Source organism: Leguminivora glycinivorella, chromosome 4 (assembly GCF_023078275.1).
Source record: "Leguminivora glycinivorella isolate SPB_JAAS2020 chromosome 4, LegGlyc_1.1, whole genome shotgun sequence".
Lineage (NCBI taxonomy): Eukaryota > Metazoa > Arthropoda > Insecta > Lepidoptera > Tortricidae > Leguminivora > Leguminivora glycinivorella.
Genome location: NC_062974.1, coordinates 13277144 through 13305042, shown reverse-complemented (window position 1 = coordinate 13305042; position 27899 = coordinate 13277144). Strand labels below are relative to the sequence as shown.

The 27899-nt window shown below is 41.6% G+C and overlaps 2 protein-coding genes across 5 annotated transcripts in view; one reads left to right on the top strand and one right to left on the bottom strand.

Annotated features, from left to right (window-relative positions):
- Positions 1-1039: 1039 nt before the first annotated feature.
- On the top strand, positions 1040-5467 carry LOC125225723 (phenoloxidase-activating factor 2-like). The gene is made up of 6 exons (XM_048129564.1): positions 1040-1408; positions 1489-1641; positions 1875-1972; positions 2777-3037; positions 4146-4347; positions 5254-5467. Exons 1-6 carry the CDS (start codon positions 1097-1099, stop codon positions 5413-5415), a joined length of 1188 nt encoding a protein of 395 aa, XP_047985521.1. The 5' UTR covers positions 1040-1096; the 3' UTR covers positions 5416-5467.
- A 38-nt stretch (positions 5468-5505) lies between these two features.
- The window catches only part of LOC125225721 (zinc finger protein 423 homolog), a 138970-nt gene continuing 116576 nt past the window's right edge, over positions 5506-27899 (bottom strand). For all 4 annotated transcript variants that reach the window (XM_048129558.1, XM_048129559.1, XM_048129562.1 and 1 more), the window contains 8 exons: positions 26628-26836; positions 12173-12315; positions 10400-10591; positions 10262-10277; positions 9342-9977; positions 7316-7594; positions 6767-7066; positions 5506-6600 (listed from right to left, as the gene is read on the bottom strand). In XM_048129558.1, the coding sequence (XP_047985515.1) occupies positions 5788-6600; positions 6767-7066; positions 7316-7594; positions 9342-9977; positions 10262-10277; positions 10400-10591; positions 12173-12315; positions 26628-26836 (2588 nt within the window). In that variant the 3' untranslated portion in view covers positions 5506-5787. The remainder of the gene's footprint in view (positions 6601-6766; positions 7067-7315; positions 7595-9341; positions 9978-10261; positions 10278-10399; positions 10592-12172; positions 12316-26627; positions 26837-27899) is intronic.

Below are 27899 nucleotides of genomic sequence, written 5' to 3'. Positions count from 1 at the left end.
GATGACGGGAGGACTTACGGAACTAACTTGTTCCGTCTATTGTCCTTTGAGTCGTCGGCAACCCGAACCCTCCTTGGAACTTGTACACTCCTTTTTGCTGTGTACTTAACACAGCAAAAGGGAGTGTACAAGTTTCTAATGGGGTGGCAACGCGCATGTGACACTATTTGAGTTGCAGGCGTCCATAGGTTACGGTGACCGCTTTATATCAGGCGGACCATATACTTGTTTGCCACCGACGTAGTATACTACTAAAAAAAAAAAAATAAGCAAAAGGGAATATAAATATCTTTGCGACACCTACCTGTGTCGCTTATCTTCAAATTTGGGTAAATCCATTCTGCTTTAAGGTTGATTATCTTTCAGATCAATATTGTATTTTTTATGTAATCAACCTTAAAGCAGAATGGATTTACTCAAATTTGAAGTTAAGCGACACACCTATAGATGTCTGAGATCGTAAGTTGCATGTCAAATTGTGAACCTACCTCTAAGGATCGTGATGAACATCCAGCACTTAATTTTACGTCATAGTTATGAGTGTTATAACACTTGCTCTACAAAAGGTGAATAGGATTACAAAATGTAAAACAAATTAGTTATTCACATTTTGTAAATTGCAACAATTTGTCGCTATGTGATCAAGCGCATTACACCATGAAGGCTACAATTGTTAGGGGAATACCATCAATTGCACCCGGTTAAGGACATATTTAATGCTCACTCATCACCATCTCCGATTTCATACCTGACCATCAGTCGCAGACCATCTACTGTGCGGTTCGCACTCCTGTTAACAATCATAATTTAACTGGACAAAATGTGTTTGTGGCTTTTGACTGCATGTTTGGGTATGTTGCCCACTAACTCGCCCCCTACAAATGTCGTTGTTATAGGAGTTCCGACTCCCATAATCGTGCCTACAACGACGACAGCGGCGACCACAGCGACCTCTCCGCCATCGCCTACCATCGGCCCGCCCACCATCGTTCCTACACGTCCAACGGCACCAACAGGTGGAGTACTTTTACCTGTCGTTCTTTGCAACACTCCTGATATTGTTTGTGTCATTAATCCTGACGAAACCGCTGCAGGCATGCCGTCGATCGATCCGCGACTCGGCACCACCCCATCGCCGTCGGCGGCCTTGCAGCTGCCGCCGATCATAGGCTACGGTGCTCAAATGCCGTCTTACAACAACGCTGTGAAATTCCCTAGGGAGCGAAGAAGTATTAAATTGAACAGGAGTCCTACCAAAATATTGAACAGATCAGGCATGACGGAAACGATCAGTCACCAAATTCACAAAAGGCAAGCTTCGGGTTGCAGGTGCGTAGCAGCAGGCACTTGCACCAATTATGGAACTAATTATGGAGGTGGTTTGATTGATATTAGAATTGTGAATCCGGTAAGTTGTGAGGTGATTGTTTATCACTTAATATATCACGTGGTCATTGTAGCTACAGTGTAATTTTCTCATCATTTCAGGGAGGTGGTTCAGGAACGACGTGTCCCGCCGGACAGGTACTCTGCTGTGGAACCTCGACGACAGTGGTAGCATGCGGCACTTTGCAGTCAGTGCCCGCCACAGCGATCACTCCAGCCACAGGCCAGGCCAATTTTGGAGAATATCCATGGCAGGTTAGAATATCAAACGTTCAATGAGATACCTAAATAATTCTTGTTGCATAATACCGCTTTTCGCTTTTAAGTGATTTATATTACAAAGACCGCCTTTTGTTTCACTTGACTTGTTTTCTTGTTCCTATTAAAGTTGCTGTGTATACTTATTACTTTTCTGTAAGGTTACTTGTCTGTTGAGTTGTGCAATGAAGACTATTTGTACGTATTACTTACAGTAATTTACTTTTCAGGCACTCATTTTAACAAATCAGAACGATTATATCGCTGGAGGTGTTCTAATTGATCAATTCAACGTTCTAACTGTGACTCATCGACTGTCTACATATGTGTAAGTGTTATTAACTGCCATACTATTTCTACCTACCTAGTTCCTTCTACGCTAAAAAACTAGAAACGCAAATAAACAAACTAAACGCCAAAGTAACAGTTAGCATGTAATTAGCAGCTTGGGATATTAAGTATTAACTACGCTAACTTTCAAAATATGATTAAATAAATTTTCCCCTCACTACCTCGGAAAGACGTGTTTTGCCCTTTAATACCAGCGGGTAAAAACGCATTTTATCCACTAGTGGGTAAAGTAATTTGACCTTGAATAAAGTCAAATTAACTGCTTTAAAATTGATAAAAGTAGGTGAATCTAGTAATAAAGAGGATTTATCATGTGTGGAACTACTGGAAGCAGTGATAAACGCATTTTTTGCATTGTAGTTTCCTCGCTATAGTGAGGGGAAAAGTTTTGTGTTACACTCGGGTGCAAATGTATTTTACTTCTCGTGTGTTAAAAAACTCGCAAGTTCAGGATTCTATTCTCGAACCACTCGCTTCGCTCGTGGTTCAACTATAGAATCCTTTCACTTGCTCGTTTTTCAATTCCACACTCGGCGTTAAAATACAACTTTGCCCCCTTGTAATAACAAATAACTAATAATAACGGGTCACTCACTTATTTTTAGTTGAAAATTGCTCCACATGTTTCACTCCGATTTTCATCTTCAGGAGTCCGCGATAGATGACTGGTGCAGACTCAAATTACACACTGCAAGATATACATTAGAAATTATAGACATGCATAGGTCATGTGAATTTTCACGAATTATTTTTAAAATAGTGTTTCATATTCTTAAAATAGTGTTTCAGGCACAGCTCCTAACGTCAAGGTGCGTTTAGGGGAGTGGGACGCAGCTGGGGTCTACGAACCCGTGCCTTACCAAGAGTACACAGTGGCAAAGGTGTTTAGCCACCCCTCTTTCAACCCCACCACTCTGCAGTATGACATCACAGTACTGAGATTGTCTACTCCGGTCCCGTTGACGCCTATGACGGGTTCTGTCACTACTATTAATAGAGCATGCTTGCCAGCATCCAATACTGCTACGTATACTGGCCAGAGGTAAGTTATACAGTAGTTCAAGTGTACTATTGTACGCACAAGGTGATTCTGTAACATTTATGTTATACAGGGTGTTATACATATATAGGTCATACCGATCAACTTTTTCTATGATCCAACCCTTTAATCACAAGAAAGCTCGATGGTTGACACATCTCGCCTTGTCTGATGTTGATATGTTTTCAATGAAAAAGTATTTTTCACCTCACTAGCTCGGAAAGGACTTTTTATTCTTTAAAAACAGATAGCAAAATCGCATTTTGTCCACAAGAGTGCAAAGAATTCAAATATTCTTCGTGTCGTTCGTATCCGAACGTGTCATTAATTATTTTTTTAAATATAATTTCTTGTCCCAGACAGGACAATTTTCTCCCTGTGCTTAAATTGTCTTAAGAAATCATGTGATGTGCACGTAAAAATAATTTCATATCGAATTGTATCCGACTAAAAACATTAAATTCAAACAATTTTATAATATGATTTTTACCATAAAACACTTGAAATCGTACAAGAAATTGTATTTTTGACTTTTCCACTGTACTTATTCAGACCGCACCTTAAGTAACATTGCAATCTCAAAACGCGTGAAACGGAACGCACCCAAATAGATTTTTCTTCTTGAATCTTAATTTGAAACTTTTGTGGTGTCGGTGGGTGCATCGTGGAAATAAACGCAAGTTGACTTATTTCTGTGCAATTATGTTCCAGTTGTTTTTATTGCGTGTTTCCTCGCTTTAGTGAGGTGAAAAGTTATGTGTTACACACGGGATGCAAAGTTATTTTACCTCGTGTGTATTGCAACACTATCTATGCTCAGGATTCTATTTTTGAACTACTCGCTTCGCTCAGGATTCTATTTTCATAGAATCCATTCGCTAGCTCGTAGTTCAACCCTAGAATCCATTCGCTAGTTCGTGTTGCAATTCCACACTCGGTTAAAATACAACTTTGCTCCCTTGTATAACAAATAACTATTTTTGCGATTTCGGATTTGTCGTAAAATATTGCAAGCAACGAAGTAAGCTGATTGCAAGTCATTAAAAAGCATCTTGTTAGTAGATAGTACTTATTGCTTATGGAATTTATTTTTAGGTAAATTTCATTTCAGGTGTTGGGTATCCGGATGGGGTAAAAACATGTTTGGCCAACAAGGTCAATACCAGCAGATTCTGAAGAAAGTCGACGTGCCGATTGTTGACCCGGCCACGTGCCAAAGCCAGATGCAAGCGGCTCGTCTGGGCGCCAGCTTCGCTCTTGATACCACGTCTTTCATTTGTGCTGGCGGGGAAGCTAATAAGGACGCATGTACAGTAAGCACCTGTTTCATTTCCTATTATTGGTATTCTCGTTTACCAGTAGGTACACTAAGCTAAGCGTTGTCTATGCTAGTAAGCTGTGCTACTGGTATAGACAACGCTACGCATAGGTTTATGTCCCCATGACTAGACTTAAGTAGGCACTTACTTAGGGCCGGGTGCATCAAACCGTCTGTCACCGTTAAAGCGTTCGTTAAATTTTATTGTATGGGAAGTTCCATAGACATCTGCAGCGTGACGATGATGTGTCTGTCCAACGTGATTGATGCAACTGACCCTTAATGTGTCATGCACACTAAGTGGTAAAGGCTAGTGACTCTTATTTATTAGTGAAAATGTTATCTATGTAAGATGGTAGCTGAAATCCCTGAAAATGGTTTTCAACGTCCAGTAAATTTTGTAATGAACATCACCTAAACTTTATTTGTAATTTACACAAATAGATTTACACCTATACAAAAATTGGCCTAGAGCACAATATTGTGAAATTAGTGCCCTTGCAACTGCGCCTTCATGCTTCGTTAGTAATCGAAATGTGGGACATTCAAACAGGGCAAAGTTAACTATCGCTCATTAAACGCGATTGCTAGAACACCTCTGCTTTTGTTCAAATCCACCCAATGTGGATAAGTTGGAACTCGGTACCAGATTGCATAAGGTTAAATCATAAGATTGCCATCAGGAATCTGCTGATGCACATTTGATTGGTATAATATAATAATAAAAAATCCGATAAGAGCTTAAGAGCTTAGATAGTGTCTACCGTAAATTTCATTATTTACGGTTTACGGTGTACTAGTTTAAGACTCCTAATACTTCTAAATACTTCTAAATACCTACTCCTGTGCTATTCTAAACTTAGGTACTGTCAGTGATATTTAGGTTGTTAAATAATTTCAGGGCGATGGCGGTTCAGGACTGGTGTGTCAAGTGAACGGGCAGTGGGTGGTAGTGGGGCTGGTGGCCTGGGGGCTCGGCTGCGCCAACCCCAACGTGCCTGCTGCTTACGTGAATATCGCTGCGCTCCTGCCCTGGATACAGACGCAGGTCGCTACCGCTTGAGAGGTTACCATCGCACCGATTTCCAAGTCTTTGCTGGTTTTGTACATATTTGGCATATGAGCATTTGTAAAAGTTGAAATAAAACAAAGGTTCGCTTAGATAAATGAAGCTTAACAGGATAATTTATTAACTTAACAATTTTTACAAATAGTCATGTAAACATTATAAAACATACATCAGTTACATCACTTAATCAACATAATGATGCTATTTTTTACTTACTGGAAAATACAGCGTTCTAAACGCAAAATTTCAACGATTATTATATTAACTATAACATAACTATCTATCTAACATAAGCTAGTCGGGACGTAATCTAGTATTGCAGCGGGGATGGGCCCGCGTCACGGACGAAATAGGTCGACGGACCCTTCAGTCTTCGTCAGGCTTCTCCTGCTTCACGACGGGCTCGGCCGGCGGCGACGAGGGCGGCGGCGGCGGCGGCGGCGGCGAGCCCACCTCGATGTACTCGTCCGTCTTCTCCTCCTTGATCTCGGGCTCGCGCTTCACAGCCGCGTCCGGCTCGGCGACGGGCTGCGGCACCGGCTCCGGCGGGGCCAGAGCGGCCCAAGCCGACGCCGCGCCGCGCGCGTACGCTTCGTAGAACGCTCGTTGCGCTATTTCCGCCTCCTCGAGGTGCACGAACGAGTGGTTATCGAGCTCTGCGCGGAAGAAGAACTTGAGACCGCAGCGCGCACAGTCGTAGGGACGAGGCGCGGACGCGTGCTCGGGTAGGTGGCGCTGCAGGCCGGCCGCGCTGGTGAATACGGCGGAGCAAAGGTAGCAGGTGAATGCGCCGATGCCCGCGAACGTGTGTTCGATGAGGTGGGCTTGCAACCGCGTGGGTGAACCGAGCGCCCGACGGCAGAGGCGACAATCGTGGTCGGCGGGCGGAGGAGCGCGCGGCGCGGCGTGGCGCGCGTAGCACGCGGCGCAGGCGCGCGCTCCGGTGCCGGCCTCGCCCTCGGGCAGAGCGCGTAGACAAATAGCACAGCGCTGTTCATCGCCAGAACAGCGCAGGTGGAAACGCGCGTGCAGGCGCGCCTCGGCCTCGGACGCGAGCGTCTGGCGACACACGACGCAGGGCGCGGGCAGAGCGGGATGGTGGCGCGCCATATGGCTCAGGAAGGACTCCTCGGACGGCAGTCGCGCACGGCATCGAGCACACGTATCACCCGCTACCACCTAAAATTGCTAAATTGGAACGAATCTTGATTTTGCCCGTAAGTTTTTGAAACTATGTTGTGACACAGCAAAGCATGCAAGCATGCACTATTCTCCAATACAATAAAATCCAATTATGTTCATTTTGTTAAACTTTGTTGTAGTGAAACAAATTGGGTATCCTTACTTTGCAGTGAGTGAGTTTGTGCTCAGCGAGCACCGCAGCGGAAGGCAGGATCTCGTCGCAGATGAGGCACTTGTGCCTGGCGGCGGCGGCGCCCGAGTGCGCGCGCGTGTGCGCCTCGAGCTCGGCGCGGGAGCGCGTGCGCTCGCCGCAGTAGGCGCACTGCAGCGCGACGGCGCCGTTCTTGCGCCGCCGCTCATCGCTAACAGCCTCGCCCCCGCATGGCGAACAGGCGCCGTCCGCACCGTCACCAGAGTTGTTGTTTTCCACTCGCTTTGGTCGAGTGCTTTCGCCATTCAAACCCTACAGGCCATAATTGTAAAATTAGACATTTTCTTGTCAGTAATTATATTGTAATATATCTGTTGCAGAGATGAAACTGATAGGAGTTACGCAAAGAATCAAGAAATCAAACAATGGTTGCTCGAGACTGAAAATGAATAGACATTAGACTTAATTTCTGATTATGATAGAACATGCCGTGAAAGACATGCAGATTCATTCATCAAATGCCACGTTTTTAGCACGAGAATTTTAATAATATCTTCTAACCTGAGTGATAGCGTGGTGCGCCTGCATATGCCTCTCAAGCAAGTACTGGACCGCGAAGGAGTCAGCACAGCCGGGCGCGGGGCAGCGGTAGGCGTGGAGCTGCGCGTGGGCACGCAGCGCACGCGCGCCGGCCAGCACGGCGCCGCACGAGCAGCGCGCCGCGCCGTGCCGCGCGCGCACGTGCGCCGCGCCCTCCGCCTCCGAGCGCAGCGGGGACCCGCCGCACGACCGGCACACCCACACTTTGCTCTCGCCGCTGTGCGCCACGGCAAAGTGCACCTGAAAGGCCAGAAACAGTCGTATGAGGGGGACAAAGTTGTGTTTGAAACGGTTTACTGACGATTCGCCAAAAAACGTTTCCCAACGTTTCACATCCCAAACTATTATTCCCAAATTATCATTTCCCAAATAAACGTTTGGCAAAACAACTTATCGCAAATTGACATTTAGCAAAACTTTTTTTGGCAAGTATTTGTTTCCCAAAATATTTACTTGGTCAAATTTCATTTTACCAAATATTATTTAGTCAAAGGTATTGTTAGGCAAAATTTCCATTTCCCAATATATTGTAATTAAATGGTGCACTGGAAATTTGTTTGTTGATTTTATACTATGTGTCCGAGATTTGTGTGAAATAATGTGTATGTCGTACCTACTTTTTTTCCTCCTCCTGCAAATGTCAAGGATGACAATTTCACTTACATGTCCGGATACATTCTATTAATAAGAAACCTTATGTTTTCAAGACCGTTATGTTCTATTAATTTTTAATTACTTTAAAACGCCATTTGCTCACTGTCAACTTAACACGCTCCTTCTCGCTTCGCTCGTCGTCGCACCTAAACTGACCCTGTCACACACGAGTTTTCTGTTACAATACTAATAAAATTACTACATTACATTTATGCCTTGTAATATTTATTGTCAAACGTGGTTTTGCATGGTGTAATTTGTAGAAACATTTTTTGACAAAAAAATTGTTGACAAAATATTTTTTTCCAGTAATATTAATTTGACAAAAATAAAGTTTAACAAACTTTTCGTGTCCAACTGAAGCCTTGGGAATAAAACTGAAATTATCATGTGACAATTTAATTTTATTTGTAAAGATTCGACTTATTAGTATTACATAATATTCAATTAAATAAATCTAAAGTTATACTAACATTAAACTTAAAATAAAAATTAAACTAAATAAATCTAAAATTAAACTAAAATAAATCTAAAAACGGCCCCTGTGGCATGGTACCGAAGACGCTGGCAGCATTTCCTCGCTGGATTGTCAAGCTAATGCGCTGAGCGAGGAAGCTGCCAGCTCTTCGGTCTCCGGTGGCGTCTCTCAGTCTCTTCGACAGGTCCTTGAAGAGACTTAGAGCGCCAGGGCCCCACGGGCCAAGGGTCTCGACGCCGAATGGGATAAAAATATATTCGGCGCCGAGACCGCTGTACTTTCCTACCTTTAGTTTCTCGGCCGCCTCTGCTGCTGATGCTGCCCTCACGGAGGTTCGGTGGAGATGAGACGGGGCCAGTGTGTCAACGCACGTTGCGTCCCAAACCAGCACCCGTCCCATACTCCACGGAATCAACGACATTCCATCCGGTCTTTTCATGACAATTTTAAGTTAAATTTGGCAAAAAAATCTTCGGTAAATTAAATTAATCCCGTAGAAATGAAAATGCAAATGCCTAAATATTTTCGAAATTTGCGATGTGAAATTTTGACCAAACATGTTTTTGGGATATAAGTTTTGCCATTAAAAACGTTTGCGAAATAAAGTTTTGACTAAATAAAATTTAATTGTGCCAAATGATAATTTGACCAAACAAAATCATTGCGAAACATACCTTTGCCAAACAATACTTTGGGAAATGAAACTATTGCGAAATGATTATTGGGAAATGAAATTTGACGAAACGTTTTTTGGTGAAACGGCAGGACACCGTTTGAAACACATTATTAACTGTTAGTCAAGTTTTTAAGAGCGCAGAAATAAATAGTGTACTTAATGATAGCTTAAATGCTCACCTGAATAGCTACTTTCGAGTCGAAAATTTCCTTGCAAAGAGAACAGCGGTAAAGATGATGAGCGTGCAAATCCAGTAGATGCTTTTGCAAGTCGTCCGGTGTTGGAAAACTGCGCGCGCAGCTGTGGCACGAGTATTCGCACGACACCGCCAGGTAATGTGCGGCGAGATGACGCTCCGAAGCTGCTGCATCAGCGAATGAGGCCCCGCAGTGAGGGCACGGCGTTGGGCTGGATCGATTCAACTCTCCACCCTCTTCAAGGTGACCTTTCAAGTGGGCGCGAAACGCTTCAAAGTCGGGGAGGGCTGCGTCGCATTGATTGCAGAGCAGAGTCCCAGGCGACAAAGCCAGTTGAGGCGTTGCAGAATCTGAACGTCTACGCTTGACTGGTGGTTCTTCAGCCCTTCTGCTGAGATCAGTAGGCGCAGGCTGCTCGACGATCTGATCCGAAGGGGTCTCGCCATTTAGTAATGCTGAATGAGCAGCTCGGACATGTAATTGCAACTGCTCCATGCTTGTGAAGGTGTCGCGCGTGCAGTAAATGCAGGCGAGGAGCGTGGGTGGCGGTTGGGAGGCGACGCGCCGTGGGGGAGTGAGCGCCGCTGCGTCAACACCGTGGGCGCTGGTCATGTGAGCCTGGAAACGAGCAGATTTTTTTATTGTAGGTATCTTGTAAAAATATTTTAACTAAAACGACACAATGCTAAAAGTTTGTATGTTTGCGCCTCTTCGGAATTATTTATGAATCTGAAGAATCACTGCTAGAAGTCAGTCCTGTAAAAGGCGTCCCCGCATCGCGGACATATCGCAGCGCGCGCCGCCGGTCGGTCTCCGGCCCTCACGATCACGCTTGTGGCCCTATTACACGTGATTGTCGCCGCAGTTGAATAAAGTACGAGTATCAATACACGAACACTAACCTGCAAGAGGTCAGTCCTGCAGAAGGCGTCCTGCACCGCGAACATCGCAGCGCCCGCCGCCGATCTGTCTCCCCGCCCTCACGATCGCATTGTGACCCTGCATGTGCGATGTCAGCGCTAACAATATGTACCGCCGTCCTGCGGAAGGCGTCCCCGCACCGTGGACATCGCAGCGCCCGCCGCCGATCTGTCTCCCGGCCTTCACGATCACGCTTGTGGCCCTGCATATGCGATGTCAACGCCGCCGCGGTGTTGTACCCGCGGTTGCACACGGTGCACTGGAAAGGCTTCTGGATGTCGTGCGTCTTCATGTGGATCTTTAGGTGATCGCTGGAAAAGAGGAGGACGTGTAAGAAATGGAGTGAAACAAAACGGTTTTCAGTATTTAGTATTAGTAGCCAATCTAGCTGATTGTTGTTATTAAGTAGGGTACTTCATGATGCCGTCTTAATTAAATGCTGAAAATTAATTTCAGTTCAACGTTTTTAAATAGTATCTGAAGGTTGTCTGTAAGAGACCGCTGTTTAGCGATAAGACCGCCTGTTGTTACCTACCACGTTGTATCTGTTCTGAATTATGTTTTTTTGTTTCTTCTGTAGTGTGCAATAAAGTATTTTATTACTATTATTATAGTCCACTAGGAACATTTTAGGATGTCTGCTTATAGTAACGAATGCATTTTACTTATACATAAGTAGGTAATACTTGTACCTAAGTCTAAATAATATGATTCATTATTTTTATTCGCTACATATGTAGTTAACATTCAAAAGATTTATTTTTATGAGCGTCAAACGTTCCCAAATGACACCTACAAAAAATGTAAATCTCAGCTCGAAAACATCCTCGAGAGATAAAGTCGTCTTTTATGTGACCACTGATGACAATTTGTCATATGAGACATAAGTGCCCACATAAAGCACGAACCAAACAGAACTAACAAAGAGGCTTTTCACGCAAACTACAGAATAGAGGCGTTCGCCCAAACACCTCCGCTAATGGCCGGGCTCTTCGTGCCAGTTTAGGTACGGGCCATTATTTCATTTTTGTGAGACCCTCGACGCCATTTGTCAGTGCATCATCTCTTTTCACTCGACGGCGGTTCGTTGGGCCGACAAATTGCGTGGAATTAGTCACGTGACCGCGGCGAGGTGACGAAAAAGGTGACGCATCGTGGTCGAGGAGCGAGCTTTGTGCCACGACGGTGATCAATCTTAGAGGCCCATTGTCGCACCTCTTACCGTTGCGCTGTGCCTTACTCGAACATCAATAGGCTTGGACTTAAGGATTTTGTATCCTACTAGCTTCGAGGCTTTTCTATTCCATAAATACTTATAAGAATCTAATTATGGCAACAGCCATTAGGACAGATCCTCCTAAGCTTATTATTCTTTAGAATTAGAGACACTCTCTTGTTCATACACAAGTGCCGTCCATATCTGACCTTCTTTATTTAGTTGTGGAATGTTGGAATGTATTAGCTTCGCACTAATTAATTAAACATTTTTGTCCCATAAGGCCCATAAATTATGAAATACGTCGAATCTACCTATATAAATAAATATTATCTGAAATTAATACAATTAAAATGGTTACCTACCTACCCCTAAACATAATAAGAGGAAATATTTTTAATTACGACTCAGAATCACGAAGAAATAGATGAACTTCAATCAAGCAGAAAAAAATGTCCTCAGTTTTTCATTCGAATCCCGAGTGTCAGATTTGCGGATTTGGAGACGATAGTACATACAAAATATGTAGGCATAGAAACAAAGATAAGATAAAAATCGTGTCATATTTTTTTTTCGTCACTTTTTTGAAATCGTTAGTCCTCATAATTTTAAGGGGAAGCATGAATTTTGGCGAGTTTCATTTGGTCTGAAAGTGTCTAAAATCCAAAATCCATACCTCCGGGAGAAGGCGGACTCGCAGTGCGGACAGCGGTACTTGCGGTCACCGGTGTGCAGCTTCACGTGCCGGTCGCGGGACCTCTTGTGCTTGAAGTGCCGCGAGCAGAACTCGCAACGGAACGGCATTTGATCCGAATGGGTCTGAAATCAAACATAAAAATTCATTGCAATTTTTTAAGAGTCTCGCTCGACATGTCTCGGAAAGCTCCATTTTCAACAACTAACACTTCTGGCTAAGTTTAATCGATGAATGAGTGTCTATATAAACAATACTGCGAAAGCTATCTTGACTAATTGTAATTAAGTACCTATAACATTTTTATAACACACAATCCAACAAGAAGTAGCTACTTTCCAAATCGATACTAGTAAATCTATTATAAAGTCTGCGGAAAGAGCATAGGTACCTACATGCAAATAACTTTTCACATTCTGCAAATATCTAATGTTTAGTAAATACAATACGTACTGAATTGTAGTTATGGATTGTATAAGATACCTTAAATAAATTAGAGATCAATGAATGATCTGATGCAGGTCCGAAGATCAGAATGTTACCTCACGAAATAATATCAATTATTCCAAAATCCTTTCCGTGCTATGTGAAATATAGTAATGTAACGATTAAAATGTGTAAGTCATACGATGATTAAGTTGAAATAAGTGCGGGTGCTTCGGTCACAAAAAGTCGTGAGAACCGACCCAGGATGACTTGGCTTCCTCGACGAAGCTCACCCATGCCGGCATTTTATAACAATTGTTATACAGACCAAAAAACGAAACGGAGATTGGTTACTTTTCAATTAGATATCAAATTTGAAGATCGAAATCGATACCTATTCCTTCTTTCACTCTACGCTGCATACCTTGCTTACTCTCTGTCAGATAAAATTATTAATCATTGTATCAAGGTCGCAGGGTTCTCAGTAAAATCACAGACCTGTGCGGGACCAGACCCGTTCCTGTACGGGGCTGTAAAAATATGTATATTACCTAAGAATTGGGTACAGTTGCAAGCTTCCAACGTCGTACTCCTTAGATATTTTATTTCTAGGTGGTAGTCTGAATACGTAAGGCCAGGTACAAGTAAGTAGGTAAGTACATATGCATGCACATTTAAAAAGTGCAACTAAGATTTTTTTTAATTGACTTAAAAATAGTGAGGATTAATTTGCCTTTATGTTAAGGTCATATCGGTACCGTGTTCTGATTAAGAAAGAGTAGAAGAAAAAAATTGTGGCTAATGTCACAATGTCGATATCATTCTGATATTGTATCAGCTAGCTAAAATAAGTCGATAGGTCGATACCGAATCGCCGCGATTGCGTGAATAATCGATACGGAACCGATAGCATTCCCGGGGATCCGGCGCGGGAGCCCGATACTTTCGATACACATCGGTAAACCACACCGGAACATCTTCATTGGGCAATCCGTGACAAGCATTTTAACGGATCATATTATACAATATAGATATTTTTGATATCGATTACGTTATCTAAACTCTCTGGTTACTGTTTCATTTTAGCTTGATAGACTTAAAAAAAATTTTTAACGTTCCGTTACAACTTATAGGTACTAATTAGTACAATAACGTTAATTGAATATGAATTAGTGACCGGTGGTCTAGTGATAAGGTTAAACATTAGCCGCGTAGATATCTACGTTGAAGTCCCGGGTTCCCGGTGATTTTAATAATTTTTTCTTAGGTTTATGAAATGTATTTCGGTTTATATTACTTATGTTGCAATATTAATCCAATTGATAATGGCAAAAGTGACCAATATCAGAAAAACTGGTACTAAATAGACAACATTTAGCTGCATGCCATAGGTTGGCACGTGCGTGCCTTTGGCTAGTCTGTGGTCAAGAGTAAGCCCATTTATAATAATAAAAAAAAGGTACTTAACTAATATGTTTTGGACACTACCTAATACATTTGCAAACTTTACAAACTTAAGCCATTCTCGTTAATTGGTGTTAGAAACAGTAAACTCCCAGTTTCTGATGACTTCATCAGAGTGGGCATGATCAGAATATTTAATTAGAGTCATCATTCCCTTGCCCTTTTCCCATTATTTGGGGTCGGCGCAGCAGATCATCTTCCTCCATTCCTCTCTATCAGCCGTCATTTCCATACTAATACCTTTCACTCTCATATCATTGTTCACACATTCCATCCGTCTTTTCTTAGGTCTTCCACTACCATTGTATCACCTTCATATTTACTACTCGTTTTATAACATCGCTTTCATCCCTCCGCATTACATGCCCATACCATGCTAATCTACTTCCTCTCAACTTCTCTGTCACTGGCGCTACTCTCAGGCTTCCTCTTATATACTCATTCCGAATTCTATCCAGTCTTGTCACACCACACATCCATCGCAAGTATCGCAACATTCGCATTTCATTGACATGCAGTCTTCTCTCATCATTCGTCTTATAATAATATTATTTAGCAATTACTACCAACATTGTTACATAATTTAGTAAACGCTGAAATTATATAGTCATTATACCCAGGAAACCAAATACCAGACGTGGTTGTTTAATTTAGTGTACCTACGTGTAAAAATGAGCATTTCCACGTTCAAAGGATTATTCATAAGCCCATAATGAGGATGCAAATGTAGCGTTTATGAATCTTAGCTGGCAGCGAGATAATGGGAGACACCGGCCTTCGCACCAACGTGAACTCACACCAGCCGAGCCCGGTCCACAATGTCCACAATACAGTCCCAAACTGTGACAGCCTCTTCACGCTTTTACTAATTGACCACCTCGACGGCATTCGTCCACTATCATGCTAAACACGCGCTCATAATGATTGACTTCTATTCTGCTACGCCGCTCTTGAGCAATGGAACATTTTTCTCTTAAACAAACTGTATTTCAAAATCGAATTTGGAACGAATCAATAACGTCAGGCCCCACATGGTTTTGCATGCTTTTTGCCCACTGTCGATTCGTTTCTGTGTATTGTTTTTCCTGTTTTAATACTACATAACAATACTTATACTACTTAAAAATAATACCTCTGCTTATCTTAATTTTTCAAATATGTACAAACAGGTGTGAAAAATCCATCGTGGAACCTTAAACGCAAGGATAGTAAAGTAACAAGTCGCCAGAATCGATAGATGTATTGATCTTTTGAGAAGATTGTTTGCCCAGAAGGGTTTGCGGTCTCGTGCTCCCCCAATTACCACGGGGTAGCCGGGCCATTAGCGCCACATCTCAATTCGTTAGCGCCAAGGCGGGCAGGTACATATTGTGTTTTTCACGATGACGCGCAGAGTCACCCTAATAGCATGAAAATACGAACCAAAGCACGCGTCTTCGTGAATTACACGTATACAGGTAGACGCAAAACAAACTTCTCGTACGCAGGGTTACATTCTTATAGCTTTCCAGTAAGGGTGATCCGAAGGCTCCACGAAACCAGTAGACGCGATTTGACATTTGGTCGGGATTTCAAGATCTTGGTACGCTAAGTGCTTGGACAATCCGACCTTTCGGCGCTCGCGCAACTAATAGGGAAAGACACCCTGATTATGAGTTATGATGTTGGCAATCATGGCGCTTGTTAGTAACAACGAGTATATAGTTACTTACTATTCTTTTTTTTTTATAGAAATGAGAACCATAATTTATTATAGGACCAAGTTACACAGAAACTTAAATAACATATATCTATAAAATATTTACTATTCTTGGTCGTAAAAGGATATAAAAATAATCATTCCTCTAAAGTATCTAATTCGCCATCGCATAAAGTTTTTTTTTGAATAAGTTGCTATCGTTGAACTTGCAAGTTCATTATCTAAAGTACAGTCGAGTTCATAAATATGTGTACATTTCTCCACCTTAACTCTTGCAATACGGTGAAAAAATGTAGGTACACATATTTATGAACTCGGCTGTACCTACCTAAATTATAATAGTTTGGATAGTTGAATTTATAATTGTATTTTGTACTCCTTGCCTGTTTGTAAAAATAAGTAAATTATTTTTCAATTAGGCATACCTATTTAAATTACAATGCGATTTACTTACCCTTACTGCAGTAGTGGTACAGTACACCACGGTAACAATTACGACAGTACAATTTTTAGGTCAGCAGAGAAATGACACCGTGATTTCTTTCTTTTCTCAAAAATATTGACTGTCCAGTGATGAATAGCTATTTAAAAATGTAAGTGTATCTTGTGCAGCAATTATGGATACCGGTGTCCGGCGGTGTAAAGGACCTAATTGAACTAAGTGGTGGCGCTTCCGCCGTCAGCAAGAAAGCAACTTGTTCCCTCTATCTTAATATTATGGGCATCATAGGCAATCTGATTCTGATTCTCAAATGTATCTAGTACCTATTTAGGTTAATTGTTATTTTGAATACTTACACTGTTTTACAGTTTGGCGAAACTTTAATGGTATGCTTGTGTACATTGCCTTTTTGTGAAACAAATAAAAATTAAAAAAAAAGATACTGTGATGGTACCTACTGATGGTGGTACTGGTGATCGGTGGCAAAAAAAACATATCTAGATAAGGCTTGCCTGATAGTAGAGTACAGTGAGCTACAAAGTGCAAGGCGAATTTATCAATTAATTAATTCATAATTTCTTAATGCAATTTCGGAGCTCACTGTACCTTAATCGTAGTTTAAGAACGTCTGACACCACAGGTGTGTTACATGCGTGTTGAATTGTTGATCACTAAAAACCTTTTTGAAGAATTTCGTATCTGATACCTACTTTAAAACTTTGAAAACAGAAATCCCATCAAAAACATAACTTTTAGGTATGGCAAAATAAAACATCAAGAATATACGTCATTGTCAACATCGCCGGCAAAAGAACTGAGAGGTGCCAAGTTCTAATTCATTTCGGATGTTTTTTTTTAAATTCAGAATGTGCCTAGGTCTCTCAGTTTGCACAGATACAGAATGATGTAGTGAGTTGGAAAAAAAACATTGCAACAAATCATATATGAATTGAATTAATACATAGAGGCAAGGCAGATATGCGGCTAGGTGTACATACTTAATTATAATTATATACATATAGCAAATATTTCAATGGGTACATAAACTTAGGGCCAATGAACTCACAGGCAACGTCTGCGCAGGATCTATGGGAAGCTATCGATCTAAATTAAATCATTAGCGGACACCATACATCAGGTAATCTAAGCAAAGAGCTCGCTGCATTTTAAATAGGTGGACCGCTTAAACCGATCTGTGAATCCCACTATGCAATAAATTGAACGGGCTATACTCGCTTAGTATTTTAAAAAATATTTTCTATAATTACTTGAATGTCTGGCAGTTTTGACGTGACCATAATGACCTTAAAGACTTACCCCCTTATTCATAAACGTACTCTAAAGTTATCAAGCCGATAATGTTCATTTGTCCCTTTCTATCACACCAATACGTCGGAAAGGGACAAACGAACTTTATCGGCTTGATAACTTTAGTGAACGTTTATGAATAAGGGGGTTAGTGGGTAATAAAATAACGACATTAAAAAATATATTGATTTTATTTAAAGCTACTAAACTATACCGATATTTATAACGATTATAAAAGATTTTACAGTCCAAAGTAAAAGGTAACTCTGGTTTTGACAGCGAAATTAGGTGGCAGTGTGATACCTAGTATACCTACTCACATGCACGTAGGTATTAACTTATCTGTTCTCGTATTAGGCAAAATTCCGTTGAAATTATATATCCATTTTTATTTCAAAATCCGTGGATGAAATTAGGTGTAAACGTACCATGCCATTTTATTTATTAGTAGCTGTTGTAATATTAGTTAGGAGCCTCAAGGAGTGACGCACACGCTAGGCGTGACGCATGACATGTCGAGGTACACTGACTTTGTCACTCTAATAAGACAATAGTGTCATTAGCTGAATTCCAGCGAACTGCTACATGCATTGAAAATCCGGTAGTACTATTCTGGAGGAGTCTGAGTGAAACCTGATTTTAAATGGAACTGCTAATATACTATTTGGGTAATTAGTGTTTATAGTATCGGAGAAACAGTAGATGCAATGACAATTACAATCATGATAAGAAGCATTATTATAAAACAATACCTTGGATTTCATTTAAAGTATAATTTCACCACCCCCTTTCTTCCCGTGGGTGTCGTAGAAGGCGACTGTGGGATATGGGTTAAATTGTGGCGTAGGCGAGAGGCTGGCAACCTGTCACTGCAATGTCACAGTTTCATTTTCTTTCAACCCCTTACTTGCCAAGAGTGGCACTGAAGCTTTAGTAGTTTCATGTGCTCTGCCTACCCCTTTATGGGATACAGGCGTGATTGTATGTATGTATGTATGTATGTATAATTTAAATATTCTCCAATGATATTAATGCATAATACACATTATAATCCATTGAAATCGTATCAAAATCGTATCGTATTGAAGTCTGCCTTTTTGTACTGCAAGATTTTTCTTTTGTGCAATACAGATTAAATAAATAAATAAATAAATCAAGGGGTGTTGCACTGCACCAAATGAGGTAACTATTTTTAAACTGTGTAGGTTGTCATGTCACTTACTTTCACAAGGAGTAAGTTTGGTTAGGATCTTATGATAAACAACATCATGAATATTATGATACAATTTTACGCAAGAGTCCCTTTTCAAATTACATAATTGCCCCTAGTATGTATAGCCCTATACCCTCGAGTCGCATGTCAGATCGCGCGGGCGACTGGCGTCTCACCAGTCACCACAGTGTCCACTGTATAAATTTCTTAGATAAGTACTTCTTTTTGCGTGACGTTCTCCTTGTCGCTACCTAAGTACATGTTTAAAATACCTTCAACAGCTTTTCAAAAGTTGAATGTATAGATAAAATACGACGGCCAAACAATTGGTTTTTAACCTATATCTATGGGATATGCTTTTTTCCATAAACGTTTTATTTTCAACATTGATAAGTGATAACTGATAACAAACTGTATATTTAGAATTTCTTATCCCTCGAGCTGTTATTGTTATTAGAAGTCGTCAGTATTTTGTAATTACAACATCAAACATAGTCACTATTCTCTTCCTGGTATGAGTATACTGAGTTCTAGAAAGTATACCTCAATCAGATGTTTTCATGTTCGTTTCTTTACGAACTTACTACTTTGCGTACCCGTACCCGGTGCTACAAGTACTGCGGGTCCAGACACAAGGCATAAACATGACAGCGGCATGTTTACTCCCCCGGCTTAATTGGAGTAATCCTGCGCCGACAGAATTAATAAATCCAATCGTCCGAAAGCGATAAATCGCGACTAGCGCCCATGCTGGCCATGCTGCTGGTACCTATGAATAATCTTTATTAAGTCTAACCAAATAACAAAATTGTAACTGAGTAACGTTACTAACGATTAATGTATATGTGCTGTACCTACATTTAAAAACCGAATTATTTTGTCCAATTAGATTCTTCTTATTTGACATGGCGCTAGATTTCCACTTTCAGTCCTATAGGTTTTCTTATATCCTATGATCGCTCAAGGAAAATTAAAGAAACGTGATTATGGCATAGCATCCCATGGTGAATAGAATACGATTATCATTATCATACATACAGAACCTTTTACAATATTGATTCACGCTGTGGCGAACCAGATGCAACATATCGCGAAATTCATTTAGCATCGAGATCTTCGTGCGAGCGGTCAATAAGCGGAGCGCCGCGGGAGCCCGGCCCTGGGTGCACGGAGCCCTGCTGGCGGCCTCTCGCCGCAACACCACCTCTGTTTATGGTGAAAAGACACGCGAATAACCACGGTTTATTATTGCCACAACACCGTGAGAGCGCGCGACGAATGTTTCCGAGTAAAGATCACCAAAAACAAGTTTTAAAATGTTGATGGTCAATAAAAACTGTGGAATGGGCACTGGGCGGCTACCGAGTGGCACCGAGACTTTCACAGGTGGAGTGGTTCACACCGCGCGGGTGCCCCGGGGTCAGGATTGCCCACTGCGCCTACCGTGTAGTCGCCGATAGGTATGTTAGACAACAAATTTACTCTTGATGTGTATCATAATGGCCTGTTCTGTGTTATGTTTTATTTAAATGAGCTTCTTGAAATTAAACTCGTAGCTAATCTACTTAAGAACTCACGCAAATAGTTTATGATTAAAAACCGGCCAAGTGCGAGTCGGACTCGCCCACCGAGGGTTCCGTACCTACAAAACTATTAGGTACTTTTACGTTACTCACATAAGTCTAAAGACTGGGCTAGGCTAGAAGTATAGGTTCTCTAATGAGCATAATTGTGTTTAGCGCCACCTCTCGACGAATTCGCGAACTAATTAGCACAGCTTGCGTGAGATCTTTTATAATGTTAACCAAATTCAACATTTTTTATTTTATTTTAAAGTAGGTGTTTTATGTAAAATTTCGTAGCTATAAATTTTAACACCTTTATTCATAAACGTACACTAAAGTTATCCAGCCGATAAAGTTCGTTTGTCCCTTTCTATCACACCAATACGTCGGAAAGGGACAAACGAACTTTATCGGCTTGATAACTTTAGTGTACGTTTATGAATAACGGGGTAAGTATTACCGTACTGTAAAAATGTAATGTATACGGATTAATGAATTTAATATAGATAGGTAATTATTGATATGTGGCAAAACGAAGGAAATTGTTTACACCTTCGCAATAAGTATCTAATGATATTTTTTTAATTTACCATGTTACTTCACGTACCTACTTAGGTACTTATTTTAAAAACTCTAAAAATGTCTATTGAGTTTCTGCCACAGACCACCACGTGGCTTCTGCACGGCTTCTGCATATTTTGCGCTGTGATAGAATTGCCATAGTAGGTATGTATATATTGTATAATAGGCAGTAAGAGGCAAAAAACATATTGTGCTAAATATTTGAAATACCTACAGTCATTTCCGAAACGTGTGAATTCATGTCAATACTTTCTTTTATCAGTATTACACGGAGTAGGTAAACGTTTCGTGGCAGCGGCAGCGCACACTGCAGAGAGCGCACGCGGACACCAGCGCGGCGCCACAGAATATATAATAGCACAAGTACAGAAGGCCCACTGCTTTGATGTTTCCGAAATGACGCCTTTTTAAATACCTACAACATTCTTACAAAGAATCGAGCCGCACGTGCGCGGCGTCCGGTGATAGGGTTACCAATGGATCCAAACGAATTAATACTCACATTAAATGTTATATTATTATATTCAAGTCTTGAGTACTTGCTAGGTAGGTATATACGCTGTATTTATATACTTTTGTTCAAGGTTCCAACATCACAAGCCTTATTGAACTTTTCCGTGGGACTAATCAGTAGTAGATCTGTATAAGAATATCTTTTGGTATTTATTTTATTCAATATGTCTATTTAACTAAGTATTATTAGCCATTCCACCCGCGGACATCGCTTAAAAAGCCTCGCGATGTAAAGTAACAATAGAAAGTGCGAACGTGCATTCCGTGAGAATGTGCGCCTGCGCCACCCCTGAGTAGGCCGCGACCTCGCGGCCGCCAGGATATACTTGTAGCGCGGCGATAGGATAGCGGAGTGAGCCGCCCCTGGCGCGTGAGCTAGGTATGCATACAACTACAACTGCTGTAGGCACCGCCCCCCCTCAGCGCGTCCTCTGCGGCTCGGCGATAATCACCTAGGCCTAAGGCCCTGTAGGCCTAGCACATGATGGCCGCGAGAGTATGTCGCCGCGAGATAGACTACCCGTCCTTATGTCATTAATACAGTTAGAAGAAGACGTGTCATCTATCTCGCGGCGACATACTCTCGCGGCCATCATGTGCTAGGCCTACTGGTTTCTCTGGCCCGTCACACGCGCCCGGCGGCGTCTGGATGTGAGCCGCATGTGCCGCTGTGCCACACGCCGTCGGTCGCGGGTGCGTGGGTTTTCTGACCCTTGGTCACCCGTCGTCGGCGACGGAACTCAGAAGCTCTGGTAGACTGATTTTTGAACTGTTGTGTTGTGCTCTGATCAAAATGAATGCAAAAATACTTACATTGTAATTCTTAGAGGAAGAAGATTATACGCGACTTAATCCGTTTCCATGTAAATATTGATTTTACCCAAAAAAAGAGACAGTCAAACGATATTTTTGTATGAAACCGGCAAAAAGAAAGTAATATTTTTAACTTTGTACTCAAACACTTGCATTGTAGTAAAGAAAAATTTACATCATATATTCGATAATATCGAAAACAGTTCACAGAAGTACAATTCATCCATTGAATTACTATGTACTAACATACTAGAAATGACACCCCAAACAAAGTCTGTGCTCCGGCCGGCAGCGCGCGGCGCATGCGTGGGGAGGTACCGTGTCATAGAGTAAAAGACTTGACCAATGACCACCTAGACGCGACACTCTTAGTGTAGACCTTTTTTATACTTTTTGTAAAATACTAAGTAGTTTAATTTTAGCACTATCATACATTGTGCTATGTTTAAGTTCTACTAAGTGAAACAAAAATACATTATTGATGTTTTTCATATACTTTAATTGCCCTTGAAGAAAATCATAGGTTATTATTGTATGAAAATATCGTGACTCGTGTTAGAACTATGTAGTATTCATAAGTATAACGTGAAATAAATTTAACATTTCTCTTTTATATATTACAAACAGAATATAATCACAATTACTATACTTCATTACCTACATGTCAAGTCTGTGCGATTATGATGCGATTAATCTATGATTTCGTTCAACAAAATGGCAGCGATATCTTCGCGTTTGAGGAGCGCGTCCCTTCATTGAAATAATTACTTAAATAAAGATCGATTAACATAGCGTGTATACTAACCGATGAAATGTGACACGTCAGTTTTATTCGATTTTCTCGTATGGCTTAAACAGCATCTTGTTGCGCAGGAAGGCATTTTTACATTTTATTTGTGTGCAGGCAGAAACAACCTCTTCACGCTACGCGCAGAGACTGACTGAGGCAACATAAGTCCATGGACTTATGTTTGTAGCGCAAACTTTTTGCTCGCAGTGTCCTCTCTAGTATTACCTCAATGAGTTCATCATTATCTTTAGTGAAGTCAGTCATTTTCCATATCAAGACGCCACCCGCCGTCCGTTGCTATTGTACAAAACGAATACAGACCGACGCGTACGGCGTGTGACCTTCGCCCGTCGAACCACCCGCCGCCGGCGACGTTTCAGAGAAACCACCCTCAAACATTTCCGAACAAAACATTCGAACGTCGTCAGTCGCGGACCCGTGTTCTATGAACACGACCACAACGTTCTATGAACATTGGTCAAGTGCGAGTCGGTTTTCGACTTTTCCATACAAAGAACTCATGAGCGCCTGAACGACTGTGATGGCAAAGTTAACTTTTCGCACTTTCAAGACTTTACGTGTATATCTCGGAAACGATAAGAGATAGAGCAAAATGGACTTCAGATTTAGGCTGTCGGTGGCACAAATTCTATGTTTTCGTCAACAGAGACCTTTTTTTGGACCGATTTGAACAAAATTTTACTCAGTCCACTTACAAACGGTCTTAAGCGCCTCCTTTTTAGTTGGAACTTAAGTCATTTTGGCAAATGAAAAAAAAAATTGAACAATTTCTAAAAAGAAAAAAGACAGAAATTAATTTCTTTCTACCTGTCCATCACGCTTACAAAATTTTAAGAAGTTTAGTAACTGCTTGCAGCGTCAGTGAGTGAAAATCTTAATTTGAGTTTTTTTCTCGTAAGTCCGACTTACGCTTGACTGTAGATTTCTAATAGGTTTTCCTGTAATCTAGAGGTAAAGGGCTATCTCGTGTATTTTTTTGAAAATTTTACGCTAAGTAGTTTCGGAGATAAGGGGGGGGGAATGGTCATTTTTTGTCTATTTTCTTAAATTACTTCTAAAGTACCAAAATCAAAAATTTAAAAAAAATATTTTAAAATGCTCATAAAATGCTCTTTCATTTGATATATAACACAATATAGTTTTAATAACTTTGATTTTTAATTTTCAAGTTTACCCCCCAAAAGTGACCCCTATGATTAAATTTCATTTAATTAAATTACATGTCCGTCTTTGGGCCACAGGTTTACATATGTGTACCAAATTTCAAGTAAATCGGTCCAGTAGTTTCGGAGAAATCGGCTGTAACAGAGGGACAGACAGACACACGAGTGATCCTATAAGGGTTCCGTTTTTCCTCTTTGAGGTACGGAACCCTAAAAAATATACTTTTTTAACCCAGTCATACCTAGGTACTGCTATGAATTTCGGTTTAAGGATTTAGCAAATGTTATACTTACAAAATAGACCCTTAATAATAGCAGACCCCGTAACAAACAGCCTGGGACAGAATAGAATAATGATAGGTACCTATTTATTCTATTTATGATTATCCACTTTAAAATACCTTGAGGTAAGTAATTATGTCCTTAGGTAATAAAAAGGAAGCATACCTAATATATTTAGTTAGATTGATTGCTATATGTGTGTATAGATTACTTTGTTGTATTTGTCTGTTCAATAAGTCAAGCTCTACATTAAACTTTATTGAATAAAACACCAAGCTCGGAGAAAGGATAACGTTATAAATGCAAAATCTAGCACGGATCCACTTAATTGGAAGTGGAATCGCAATAAGACAAGTCAGGGTGGCTAGCCGAATGGCACAATCGCTCACGAAACGCTCACGAAACGAAGCGCTAGTAGATATCTATCTCTATCGCGTTTGCGTATTGGCGCGACAGAGCCAGCGGCGTATCGCTTTCGTTTGGCGTCGGAGAAATGCCATTCGGCTACGGGGCCTGGTACGCCAGTGGCGGAGTGGGTGTGATGCCGTCGCCGCACCACCGCGGGCACCGCCGGCTCGAGACTGCTTTATTACCCTCAGATTGCGCTCCGGCTGATCAACCTCTATCAAATACAATACGTATCAGACGTCTTAATTAACTCCGACAGCAATTCCTAACGCACTCTCCTTTACAGTTTTACGATTTCCCCGGAGCGCTGCTCGCCCGAGACGAATGGCTGCGTGTGGACTGCCAATTGATTTATTTTTAATGAACGCCTTTCCCAAGCTGCGGTGCGATGATAAAGGTGTGGCGCGCAGGCTAGGGAGTTGTTATCGCGAGCCTATTTCCGGCCGTCACCGCTCTGTCGCGCGCGAGCCCGACGCGATCATCGCCCGATACATTTGTCGGCGACCACGGCTAAGATACAAGTTCGCGTCTGCGCATGCACTGATCGATATCTACCGAGACGCAACGGCGACTGTGCAATTTCTTCTGATAATCTAATGAAATCCTTTAGCTTTTTTCCGATTTAATTGCGCTGGCTAGCTTAAATCATAGCGAGGTGTTATTTTTGTCGCTTTACGTGTGATTTGTATCTAGGCGGATTGGGGAGCGGCAGCATGTAAAGTGACGTTTCTATTTGTCCTATCTTAGCTAGATCTGTCGCGGTGTGTGTTGTAATCGTAACGCAGCGAGATCGCGGGCGAGCGGCGCGCACAAAGGTACCGAGATGTACGGCCGCCGTAATGGCCCTCACGTCACAGACCTCAGCTCGGTGCAAGGCGGCTGAGATACATATCTACACACCGGCTCTGTAAATGGGCCGTTTTGGGTATCTACTTGCTAATGAAGCGCGGTGGCTGCATGGAGAAACTAGACTGTGAATTCATAGATATGACGGATTTAATGGCCACATTGTTCAACCCGCCAACCGGGTTATGTTACCGCAAAAGACGCCTGAGATAACTCGTTGGGCGATTTTAAATGATAATCATTGCACCATTGTGTGTAACTACAGCTATTAACACTTTCAGCTGCTCTGCTCGTCCCTTTCTATAAAATATTTAAATCCGTTAAAAATGTCTTTATCTCAATAATTTCGAAACATTCTTGTTCAGATAGGTATCTCTTTATTGTATTCGTACGGCATCCTGTGAAGACCGTGTCGTGGTACAAGCAATTAGTATAGGACATGTGTGGTGGTGGTAAAAGTGGTGACGACTAATCACATATCTGTTTAATTAGGTATCTGGTGAGCTCTGTGACGCCGAGCGTGAAAAACTACCAGCTCCAACAAACCACATATCTGTTCATGTTTTTTAAGATACGACAGCCTCAGGTAGGCATTGTTGCAAAACTGGTACTGGTAGGGCTAGGGCACGGTAGCGCCGAGCTTGGACGGGAGTTCAAGTGACGGCGCGACACCACACAGACGCCGCAGCGGAAACGCTAATACTCGTAGGTTCCTACGTCCTCTAACACCCGATACCCAGTATAGTAATGAGGTCTCGAACATCATACACTAGCACATGTTTCTTAGGTTCCGACAGCATCGGGAGGGCCTTGTCGCAGGATTAGTACTGGTTGGGCGTGTGATCGGTGGCGCCGAGCGTGAGGGGCGGGTCGGTTGGCTGTGGCGACAAACAACTACCTACCTGTTCATGTTTCTTAAGATACGACAGCCTGGGGAAGGCCTTGTCGCAGAACTGGCACTGGTAGGGCGTGTGCTCGGTGGCGCCGAGCGTGAAAGGCGGGTCGGCGTCGGCGTCGGCGGGCTCGGCGTCGGCCGTCGGCGACGGCGACGGCTCCGGCGTCGACGACGGCCACGAGCTGCCCGCCGTGCTGCCCACGCTGCCCAACGCCTCTGTACAACAATGGTTATAATTATAATAAGTAAGAAATATATTAAAGTACGAATATCGTGGTCAACATCACCCAGAATCACCCTGAACTTAAGCAGCAGCTCAGTCCCATTTGACCACGAGCGCCGTATAAAGGGTTCGAAACGTCGAAGTGTATTTTAAATTTATTGTATGCGATTAAATCCATATTCATAGTTTTATTTCATAATTATGAATGTAAGTACTAAAACTTTTTATCAAATAACATAACGGTTAAGTACGGACACAATTACCAAAGTATCAATTCTGCTACAGATACCTATTTCATTATTAATGAAAACAGAAATATCTAAAAATAATGCCTAATTTGCATCTGGGCTCAGCAAAACAAATAATGAATTATCATTTAGTTACAAAAATCCTTCTGACATTATTTTAAAACATCCACGAAAAGTTATAAACAGATAATGACAACTGAGACGCTTTTACAGGCGCTGTAAAGCACAATAAGGCAGACAGCGTAGCTCTAGGCTCAGATAAAGCCATCATAAATATCGAGGAAGCCCCACATTTCAGCGTTAAAGGCGATATATCTCCGGGAGCACCTCGAGTGGCGTGAAATATAAACAAATTGAATGGGCCGCAATGACGAGCGGTATCACCGCAAATGATGAGTAATGTCCGAGGGCCCCGGGCTTCGCCACTGCTGCCAAAAGAAACCACCACAAGCAGACAAAATTACCCTGGCTATGCTAAATACAGAGAGTATACTAATAAATTCGGTTTATGTTCGTATTTATTGTCGCAAATAGTTGTAGAGCATTGGGCATTTGCTAAAGTACTAAACTTACAGATTAGCGTTGAGTATCCGCATGGATTTACTTTACCTATAATACATACCTAATTCGTTCGTTTATTTACCAACCAGTTTTTAATAATGACAGTAAGAGTAGGTACATATCACAGATTTAAGAAAATGTACGTAGTAATTTAAGTATTTTTTGCTCTGAGGTACATATATATATATAATCTTAAATGAATAACAAGAAATAATAATCAATGGGATATTCTCAATAAAATTACTAG